The sequence below is a fragment of the Gracilinanus agilis genome, chromosome 6 (assembly GCF_016433145.1).
Source record: "Gracilinanus agilis isolate LMUSP501 chromosome 6, AgileGrace, whole genome shotgun sequence".
In the NCBI taxonomy this organism is placed as follows: Eukaryota; Metazoa; Chordata; class Mammalia; order Didelphimorphia; family Didelphidae; genus Gracilinanus; species Gracilinanus agilis.
The window spans coordinates 290,731,025-290,741,593 of NC_058135.1; the positions used below are offsets into that span (position 1 = coordinate 290,731,025).

At 59.5% G+C, this 10,569-nt stretch overlaps 1 protein-coding gene across 1 annotated transcript in view; it reads right to left on the minus strand.

Moving 5' to 3' along the window:
- Window positions 1-9,581, minus strand: part of SPTBN2 (spectrin beta, non-erythrocytic 2) — a 29,050-nt gene extending 19,469 nt beyond the window's left edge. The window contains exons 1-10 of the mRNA XM_044682293.1: window positions 9,138-9,581; window positions 4,960-5,111; window positions 4,341-4,514; window positions 2,763-2,854; window positions 2,490-2,570; window positions 2,152-2,267; window positions 1,080-1,192; window positions 761-948; window positions 564-681; window positions 53-211 (exon numbers count right to left, since the gene is read on the minus strand). Coding sequence (XP_044538228.1) covers window positions 53-211; window positions 564-681; window positions 761-948; window positions 1,080-1,192; window positions 2,152-2,267; window positions 2,490-2,570; window positions 2,763-2,854; window positions 4,341-4,514; window positions 4,960-5,111; window positions 9,138-9,297 — 1,353 coding nt within the window. The 5' untranslated portion in view covers window positions 9,298-9,581. The remainder of the gene's footprint in view (window positions 1-52; window positions 212-563; window positions 682-760; window positions 949-1,079; window positions 1,193-2,151; window positions 2,268-2,489; window positions 2,571-2,762; window positions 2,855-4,340; window positions 4,515-4,959; window positions 5,112-9,137) is intronic.
- Window positions 9,582-10,569: the final 988 nt, after the last annotated feature.

Consider the following 10,569-nt stretch of genomic DNA (forward strand, 5'->3'; position numbering starts at 1 on the left):
CCCCGGCCCACCCCTGCTCCCCCCAATCTCTCGTCAGCCAAGACCCACCGACCTGGGCCACGAGGCGCTGGTTCTCACTGAGCCAGGTCTCCCGCATGGCGGCCTTGCGGTCAAACCGGGCGGCCAACTGCTCCAGCTTCTCCTGGCGGATCAGCTCCGTACGCAGGGCCAGCTCCCGCTCGTGCTCTGCTTTTTCCAGACGTTCCCAAGCCTGCAAGGATCAGGCCAGGTCAGCTGCGGGGTCAGCAGCCAAGGGAGGGAGCGAGGGGCCTGGGGGCCTGGGGGGCCTGGGGGTTCTGGGGGTTCTGGGGGCCTGGGGATGGCCGCCGGGAGCCTCCGGTCCAGGTCCGGGGAGTCTGGCCCTGTGGGGGCGGCAAGCTGGAGGCGTTTGTCATGGTGGGGGACATGGGGGGAGGGGCCGCAGGCCACACAGGGTGCTCCCCAGGAAGCAGGGAGAGAGTCACGTCTTTACAGGTGGCAGACCTGGGCCGGGCATAGAAGGGTCAGTGGAGGCGTCAGCGGGCACCGGGAGGCAAAGGAGCAGCCCCGGCCCGCAGACCCACCTTGTTGATGTCCGAGACAAGCCGGCCCTCCCGGGGCGCGTACACCTTCTGGTTGTTGGCCCGGAGCCGACTCTGAATGGTGAACAGCAGAACTTCCAGGTTTCCTTTCTCGGTGAACCTGGGGGCAGGGGAAGAGAGGTTAGAGCGAGAGGCTGGCCCTGGAGGGAGCAGCGGGCCGGCCCGGCGGGGGCGCTTACTTGGGCGGCTTCTCCACGGTGCGGTAAGAGTTGAAGGACTGCAGCTGGTTCTGCACGCCGCTCAGGGAGTTGGCGAGCTGCCGGTCATTGAGGGTCACGATGGTCTGTTCGATCCACTGCAGCAGCTCCGAGGCCAGGGACTCGTACTTCTCCACCAAGCGCTCGGCTTCCAAGGCATAGTCCAGCACCTGGATGTGGGCAGGAAGGCCTTGTGTGGCGCAAGTGCCCCAGAAGCTCTGACCCTGTTCAGAAACTCATGCAGGCCCTCCGGGACTGGGCCAGGCCAGAGCTGGCTTCCGCTCGCCCTGCTGCCCCGTACCTTGCCGATCCTCTTGCCTTCGACGGCGAGGGCCTTCATCTTGGAGAAGTAGTGGTAGTAGGTAGCCACATAGGTAATGATGGATTTCTCATCGGGCTGGTCCACGTTCACATCTGGGAGAAGACCACGACACTCGGGTGAGGCCCTGGACCCTCACAGGAGGAGGAGGAGGAGGCCTGGGCCCAGAGCAAGGGTCTCCATGGCCCTCCACCTCCTCAGGCGATCCTGCCTGCTGTCCTTGCTCTCGGCCCACCTTTCAGGCAGGACTGCCGGGCACTATTTCACAGGTCAAACTGGCAATGAAGGCATTCAGGCTGAAAGGTCATCGGCAAGTTAACAGCTGACTGTCCCAGGGCCCGGGGCACCGGAACGGTTCAGTGGGCCGTACAGAAGGGAGAGGAGAAACAGTGTGGCCGGCACACTTGGGGAACAACAGCAGCTTCACTGGGTTGGGAAGAACACTTGGCTTAGGAGATGGCAGGGTGTGTGTGGACTGTCCAGTGGGCCAGCAGCCTCCAGGGGTCTCCGGACTCCCCCGGCCTTTCAAGGACACACACAGAGGAGCCCATGACCTCACCGGGCAGGGTCTGGACAAAGCTGCTTCCCTGCTCCATCTCAGGGTTCAGTCAGGGCCACCTTCCTGACTAGTGTTCACTGGGGGGCTGGGAAGAAAGCTGACTGTGGCTCCCCCGAAAGGGAAGGCTTTAACTGGGCCAGTTTTGGTGAAGAGCCCTGACCCCGGGTTTTCTCTCTTGGAGAAGCTGGCAATGCCAGAGAATATAGGAACCCTTGCAGAAAGGCAGGGAAGATGACCTTAGATTTGCCTTTACAGAAAGCCACAGGCACGCACATTATTCTCTGTAGCCAGCAGACCGCTTTGGCAGACCCATAGCACTCCCCCTACTCCTGCCCCATCACATTGGCATGGACTGGACTCTCTAATGGCCTGGAGTGGGCACAAGACCGTAGAGCTGTGGGCTGAGCAAGGACGAGGCTGTGGGAATGAACCCTCCACTCGCTTTCCAGATCCAGCAGCTTGGAAAGGCCCAGCTCTCCCCCCAACCCTGCTCACCCTCTGGGTCCAGCAACTTGGTTAGGCCCAGCTCCTTCTCTGCCAAGTTGAAGACATTCTGTAGGTTGTAGTGGGCATTGCACTTCCTCAGAGACTCAAACTCCAACAAGTCTGGCCTGGATGACGAGGGAAGAAGGGCAATGCCCAGGACCAGTAAGAGCCTGCAGAGGGGGGCCTGGGCATGCCCCTGAGGTGCCATTCCTCATCACTTCACCACAAGCTGGCTCTTCCCTCCATCCCTTGACCCACGTTTCTCCTTTGCTCCTCTCCATCTGATGTGCTCCCCAACACCTGTTTTGCCTTGTCCCAGCCCCTCTGCTCAGCTCTCCCCTCCTCACCGGTGTTTATGAACGATGGCATTGAAGGCCAGCCCATCCCTCCAGCTGGTGGTAAAATTGTGCACGTTGACATTAGGGTACCTGGATGGAAGGAAGGAAGGAAGGAAAGAAGGAATCAGTCGGGCTGCTTTCCTTGCCAGGGCTCCCAGGAGCCACCTTTGTCCCTCTACCTTGCCAGTCTTTATAAGGAGAGCAGGAAGGCACACACTGATCCTTCCTCCTCGCCCCTGCCCTTGAACTGGTGCCCATGGCTAAGTCCTGCCCCTGCCTTACCCTGCTGTCTTCATCTGGCACCACAACAGCAGGGCATCCTTGGCCGACTTCTTCTCCTTGTTGTCTTCTGTTTCCACACTGATGTCCTGAATCTGAGGGGAAAGTGGGGGTGCTCTCAGGCCCTGTTTTGGGCCAGAACATCTGCTGCCCTTCTCTTGGGCATGGGTGCTTGACCCAGTGCTCTCACCTAGTGAGGTTTACTCACAGAGGAAGGGAAGGGCAATCCTAGACATGGTCGCTCACAGCAGAGACCAACTCTGGTATTAATAGGGCACACTTACATGCAAGGAAGGGATGGGGAAAGCAGGGTTGGGCAGTGCCACCCAGTGGGAAGAAGGCTTGGTTTGAGGGAGGTAGAGGAAAGCAGGAGAGTCGGAGGTACATGAGACAGTCCTTTGGGGGTAGCTTGCTTCCAAGGGGACACTGATGGAGCTGGGTTTGGGGCTTGAGGCAGTTATGCCTCCTGTCTCCAGCCTCTCTCCTCTGGGATCTGTGCCCCCATGGCTAGAAGTGACAAATCAGAACTTGGACCAAGCCACTCTCTGGCCCCTGGATCTAATGACGGAGAATTCTCCAATCACCCTTCCCTGCCTCAACCTCTAGTCTCACATCTCTGGCTGCCTTTCAGACATCCCCCAAGTGGATGTCCAGCAGCAGGATGTCTTAAACTGGCATTGTCCAAAATGGAACTGAAGATGTTCCGGTTGATCCCTCCCTTCCATATTACTGTCATCTTCTCCTCTCGGGCTCCTGCACCCCTCCCTCTCTTCCCCGCCCCCATCTCCAAGCTGTGGCCCAGGGCTGTCAACGTTACCTCTCCAGCATCTCTCCCTGACACTGCCACCCTCTGCTATAGGCCCTCATCACTTCTTGCCTGGACCATAGCAACAGCTACAGTGGGCAGGTCTGTGTGTCTCTCCTAGTCATCCTCCATTTAGTCACCAAAGGGAGCTTCCAAAGGCCCAGACCTGACCCCATCACTTTCCTTAGTCAGTAAATTCCAGTGGCTCCCTAGTACTCCCAAGAGCAAATACAATGTGTTGTCTGGCATTCAAAGCTGTTTATCACCTGCCTTATCCCCATCTTTCTGGTCTTCTTATCCCTCCCTCCCCAATACATACTCTTTGGCCCAGTGACCCTGGCCACCTGGGGATCCATGAACAAGACCCTCCATCTCCCCAAATCCTCCTCCTCTCACTCTTGGCATTCTCTCCGGGAGTCCCCCGAGCCTAGATGGCTCTGTCCTCCTCTCTGACCACTGGCCTCCCCAGCTTCCCTGAAGCCCCAGCTAAAATCCACCTTCTACAGGAAGTCTTCTCCAACCTGTCTTCACTCAAATGCCTTCCCTCAGTCCATCATTTCCCATTTACCCTGTATTTAGCTGGCTTTGCATAGCTTCGTTTGTGTGTGGTCGCCCCTCTCAGCCTGGGAGCTCCTTGAGGGCAGGGACTGTCTTTTGCCTCTTTTTGTAAACTTAGCACAGGGCCTGACCTAGAGCAGGCACTTGGGAAACGTTCGACATCGCCAGTGCTGAGGGACGAAGGGGAAAGCCAAGAGGCTGCGGCTGGAGGCAGCTACCTGGAAGCGTAAGATGATGGTCCAGACCAAGCCCAGGGTCAGGCGGTGGTTGCCATCCACAATGTCGTGAGAGCCCATGTTCTCCAGATGCACCTTCTGCTCCTTCAGGAACTGCAGGGCTTTGTCTACATTCTCCAGGCAGTGGATGCGCATGCGGCCTTTGGTGGGCTTTGGCTGGGAAGGGACGGGAAGGCCACAAGATCCTCTCATATGGAGAACCCGGAGCACATACTCAGCCCCCTTCTAGCCCCTGGCATTCCCACATGTCCCTTCCTGAAAACGGACTGTAGGGAGCACAGGGGGGCAGTCACAGAACAGAGCCAAACGTCCTGGGGCCAAAGCTGGGATTTGAGGTGAGGCTTGGGGCAGATTAAGATTCCCCAGGGACTTAGCAGGTTTGGACCTCTGTGGGGAAGGAGGCTCGTTCAATGGGGCCACTGTTCCTGTGGGCAGAGAGCAACCCCTCCACACTGGCAGGCCCGGAGGCCCGGAGCCTCTGGGCATTCTGCTGTCTTTGTGCAAAGGAGCCCTGAGCGCCTGCTTCTCTCCTGGGGCTCGGTCCTCTCTCCAAGGCCCATCCCTGTGGTGTCCCTGGTCTTTCCCCAGGCCCACCACTCACCAATGTTTCTCCAGAAAGCACCTCAAGCAATCTCAACAGGTTGCGCCCATCCCGCAGATCACTGTACAGGTCTCCCACGCGGCATGTGACCCTCGCCAGGTGTGAATTCACCCATTTGGTAAATGTTTTCTTCTGCACCGCCTCTCGCTCATCTAGGGGGCACCAACACAGGGTTACCACGGCTCCTCCCACTCAGACCCCAACTCTGCAACCGGTGCTCAAAGGACCACCTCTCGGGGAGGTGACAGAAGAGACAGCAGAGAGAAAGAGGAGAAGGGATCTCTGCTAGCCCGGCTTGGGCTCTCCCTCCCTCCTCCTCTCGGACCCTTGCCATCTTCAGCTCATTCACACAATCAGAAGGAATCCTGGAGGCCATGAAACCCCACCCCACCATTCTCCAGATGAAGAAACTGTGGCCCAGCGTGCCACTGACCTGTCCGAGCCACAGTCAGCTCAATTCGAGTGTTACCTCCTCCTCCTCCTTCCTTCCCTCCCTCCCTCCTTCTTTTCTGTCAAGCTCTTACCTTCTGTCTTAGTATCAGTTCCAAGACAGAAGAGCAGCCGGCTAGGCAACCCAGGTAGGAAGTCTCTGAGGCCAGCTTTGAGCCCTGGACCTCCCGACTCAAGGCTTGATGCTCCACTGTGCCAGCCCTGCTAGGTCATTCTTGATGTCTGACTCTGTCTCAGGGGCCCACACAGAAGCCCACGACCCAAACACCGTGCCAAGAGGAACCTTAAAGGCCATCTAGTCCTGTGTTGCCCATTTTACAGATCAAGAAACCAAGATTCAGAGAAGGAGGTTAAAGAAGTTCACTTGACCCAGGTCAGCCACACAGGTGGGCGGTGCAGAATTAGACCGGAACCCAGGACTCTTGCCTTTGAGTCATCGTTTCTCTCTGCTGCTCATGACTTTCTACACGTTTCACACGGATGTATCTGTGTACATGTTGCTGTCGCCCCACTCCCACCTTCAGTAAAACAGAAGCTCCTCGAGGACGGGAACTGCTTTCATTTTGTCTGTGCTGCTCCGATGCATCCAGCAGATGCTTAATAAATGGTGAATTGATCTCATCACTCAAAATGATTGATGAGAAGGAAACAAGGGAGACTAAAGCAACTCGGTGGGGAGGGAGATCAAGAGATATTTCATAATAAGTAATCTGTGACTACAGGCAGGGGCAGTGTGACACAGTGGGAAAAGCTATGCACTTGGTGTCAGCGGAGACCTGGGTTCGAATCCCCTTCAGACAGCCACAGGCTACATAACCATGGGTGAGTCATTCATCTTCCTAAGCCTCAGTTTCCTTATCTGTATAATGGGGATAATCACACGTTTAGCCCTTCACAACTAGGGTTGCAGTGAGGCTCATAGGAGATAATGCAGGGAAAGCACTTTGTAATCCTCAAAGCCCCCCAAACCGCGGGCAATTAGGGCGACTGGCGATGCCGGACTGCCCCCCCCCCCCGGGCCCTGAAGTCAAGGTCTGGTCTTAAATGACAAGGCAGGCAGGCAGGCAGGCATTAGGGAGCCTCTGCTAATCCCAGACGTCATCCGACGGGGCCCCTAGAGAAGCTCCTTCTCCTCTGGAGATGTTCGGGAAAGAGGGTCCCCTCTGAGCTTGGCGGGGGTGCCCTTTGGGGGCATTTCATGGGGATGCACGGGCGGCCCCCCCCCCGGGGATGTCCCTCTCTCCCCTTTTTCTTGGATAAGAGGAAAAGGCAGAGCTCGGGCCATCACGGCTCCTCCCAGAAGCTTGGCTTCAGCTTCCCTCCAGTCCCTCCCTGTCTAGAAGTGTCCGGAGAAAGTGAACCATCAAGGTCAGCCCGAGACTAGTCATTCTCACTGCCCTGTCCGAGGTCTGAGGGACGCAGCCCCATGATCTGGCAGGCGTGGGGGGTCGGGAAGCCCTAGGATCGAATCCTGCTTCCTCTCCAAACCGATGACCTTATTTAGTGCTCCATCCCTCCCCCGGCCCCTCGCCTCCTGCCAGCTCTGGTCGGATCAGTGAGCGGCACCCAGAAACCCCAGAGGAGAGCCTGGACCCAAGGCCGGCTGGACCAGGACTCCCTGCCGTCCAGAGCCCAGGGTGGTCCTTACCCACCCCGGCCTGCTAGGGTCAGAGCCAGTTTAGGTCAGGAGGAAGAGCAAAAGCCTTGGAAACAGACTCTGGAGAAGGAGGAGGAGAGGCAGAGCCCGGCTCGCCATTAAATATCCATACGGGGTGAGTCTTCCTGGGCTGACACAGACACACCCAGAACTCCACCAAGGACACAGATGTCGGGCCATGCCCAAGGCTCCCCCCGGCACCCCCACGCGCTCTCGGCTCTCTGGGGCCCCCCTTGTCCTCCTCACCCACGCCGAGGCTGCCAGCATGGGCCACAGACATATGCTCTGGCTCGGACGCCTTCTCGCCGGCCACCATCTGGGGTCCTTCCTCAGACAGCCCCGCACAGCCCTCACGCTCCGCCAAAGGGGGGCTTGCCGGTGCCTGGCACAGTGCGTGGCACCCAGGAGGCGCTCGGCCTCCCCATCTCCCCTTCCTCCACGGCAGGGACCCTCACCTTGAAGCTGTTTGAACCGTCCTTCCAGCACGTTGGCGTACTGTGCGGGGTTAATGAAGGCGGCGGGGGAGAGCAGGGGGCTCCCCGGCCGGGCCCCCTGCCCAGCCTCGCCGTGGGGCTCCCCCGGCCCACTGAGGCCATTTCCCATGAGCCCATTCCCATTCATGCTGCCTGCTGCTTCCTACAGAGCCCGGGGCCCAGAGTCCATGCTCCCCCCGCAGGGGGCACGAGTTCGGCTTCCTGGGGCTCCGGGGTAGGGGACGGAGGGCTCTGGGGGAGTCGGAGCTGCTGCTGCTGCTGCTGCTGCTGGCGGCCAGGCAGAAGGGGGCACACCTGGCGTAGCTGTCTGGCAGGCAGGGGCAGAGCCGGGGAAGCTCCAGACAAACAGGTTGGACAGCGGTGGGGGCGGGGGAGGGGAGGAGGCGGGGCTGGGGCTGGGCCAGGCCCTGTGGGGGAGGAGGGACCTCGGAGCACCCTACAACTGCCCCTCATCTGGCCGGCCTCTTCCCAGATCACGAGATGGCTGAGGAGCCCCCAATGAGAGCGGCCTGAGCCGGCCACTGGCCCCCGGGGCTGGCAGAGAAAGGGCGGGCCTTGAGGACCCCTTCCTGGGCCACCGGCTCCCTCCGCCCCTCCAGCTTTGGGGGGGAAAGGGGGAGGGGCTCCACCCCCCTCCCCCCAGCCTGGCAGGGCAGCCTCCTGTCTGGGCCTTGGGGTTTCCCTGGCAGATTGTGGAGGGTTCAGCCCCCACTCACCCCTTTGCGTCTCCTTCTCCACCCACCTCTGTCTCCCTTGGCAGAGCCCTGCCCTGGCCTGGGGCCCTCGCACTGGGTGCCACTCCCCGCAGTTCCCACTCCGGCAGACAGACAGCAAAGGAGTCTGGGACAAGCAGACTGCCCTTCTTCCCCCACGGGGGGCTTCCTGCCCACCTTCTCCTCCTCCAGAAGCAGGCCTCGGGGGATCCCCACAGCCCACTCCTAGGACCACTGGAGCCCCCCACAGGAAGGTCTCTTCCAGGGGGCCCCAACACTGGGCAGGTGGGCCTGGAGGAGTCCGGTGGTAGCTGCTTTCTCATTGCCATGACAACTGGGGCCAGGAACGTAGCAGGGCCTGTCCAGCAGGTCTGCTGATGCTTGGAGGAGCCAGAGGGGAGGTCAGGGGCCAGAGGGGAGGGCAGGGGCCAGGCCAGGCCAGTCTGAGCGCAGCGGGGAACAGAGCAGAGGAAAGGCCGAAGGGAGAGGCCGCAGACGGGCCGAGGGCACGTGATGCCGAAAGGCAGCAGAGGGAACAGGTGGAGGGACAGGCTGGGAAGGGGAGGGAAGTTAATGGATCAGGTGGGGAGATGAGGGCGGGCAAACGACAATCTAGGGAGAATCAAATGGGGGTGGGTGGCCAGACGCTGGTGGTTGGAAGGGAAAGAGGTCCCACCCTGCTGGGCAGAGGGCCGGCCCCTCCCTGGTCAGCCCCAAGGCTGGGGGAAAGAGCTGGGGAACATCCCCGACCAAGAGCGGCAGCCGGCCTAGGAGGCTGGATTCTGGCGGCATTTGGGGCTGCCCCCTGGGGGAGCCAACTTAGAGCCCGGTTAGCTGGGTCCGCTTCTAGGTCAGAGAACCCACCTGCCAGAGCCTTGATCCGGGAGCGCTCGAAGAGCCGGGCCGAGCTGCTCTCACTGTCCCACTCCACGTCAGACAGCTCCCAGCGGTTGTTGACATCGCTGTACTGGCCTTGGATCTCCAGGCTGTCGAAGTCTGTGGGGGACTGCAGGGTGCTGCTCATGGTGGCGGAGGGCACTCGCTCCTGCGGGAAGAACACGTGCGGACCGTGACTGGCCGGAGGCTCGCCACTCTCCTGGGGAGGAGGCTTTAGAGGCTCACGAGGAGGAGAGGCTCCGAGAGACTCGGGGACGCGTCCATCCGTCCATCCGTCTGTGCCTGGTTACGCCGCTCCCAAGTATCAGCCACTGCCTAGCAACTCCAAGTCTCGTGCTCTATCTGCTACCAAGGCCTACCCACACCTGACTCAATTTGGGAAGAGAAAGAAGGACTGAGGAGGAGGGAGGAGGAGAGAGGAATAAAGCATTTATTTCTTTAAACCCTCACTTTCCGCCTTAGAATCAGTACTGTGTATTGGCTCCAAGGCAGAAGCGCGGTAAAGGCTAAGCAATGAGGGTCAAGGGACTTGCCCAGGGTCACCCAGCTAGGAAGTATTAGAGGCCAGATTAGAACCCAAGACCTCCTGGCCCTAGGCCTGGCTCTCAATCACTGAGTCACCGAGCCGCTCCCAGAATAAGCATTTACGAAGCCTTCATTAGGTGCAAAGTCCCAGGCTAAGCACTGGAGACACCAGCTGAAGGCAGCTCCTGCCCTCAAGGAGTCCCATTGGGATGGGGAAACAACACATGGAGAAAGTTTCAGCTCCTGGTCAGAAGAAAAAAGGCCCCGAGCCTTAGGGGGCAGCAGCGAAGCAGGAGGCCAGGCCGTAGCCACTGATGCTGAACCACTGGCCAGTGCCAAGGGCTTTGGTGGCGAGAACTTTAATCAAAGTTAATCTTTAAACTTGAATCTCCCTTCTCGCGCTGCATCTGTTCTCCCACTTCCCTACCCTCCTCTACGCAATCCCAATCCACTCTGCTCTTCACTGGGAAGTCTTAAGGCACTGAGATCACGGACGGGGATTATGATGCTCGTCATCAATCCCGAAATGGACTCCCTGTTTATATGCTAGGGTGGCACAAAGACAGGACCTCACTTCGGAGGCGACGTGCCAAGAGGAATCCACCTAGTAGACTGGGAACCGGGACGGTCAGGGACGATGGAAGCAAGGCAGCCTCCAGCCTGAGGGCCGAGGAAGAGAGGCAGAGGGAGTAGAGAGGGTCTACCCTGGGACCGTGAGGAGTAGGGAAGTGAAGGAGGGCTGCCTCAGCACAGGCCGTCTTCATCGCGGGCAAGGAAGGCCGCGGGACAGAGCATGATAAAAAGCGAAGGAGGGCCAGCCTGGCAGCACAGTGGTCAGAGCGCCAGGCCTGGAGTCAGGAGAACCTAGGTTCAA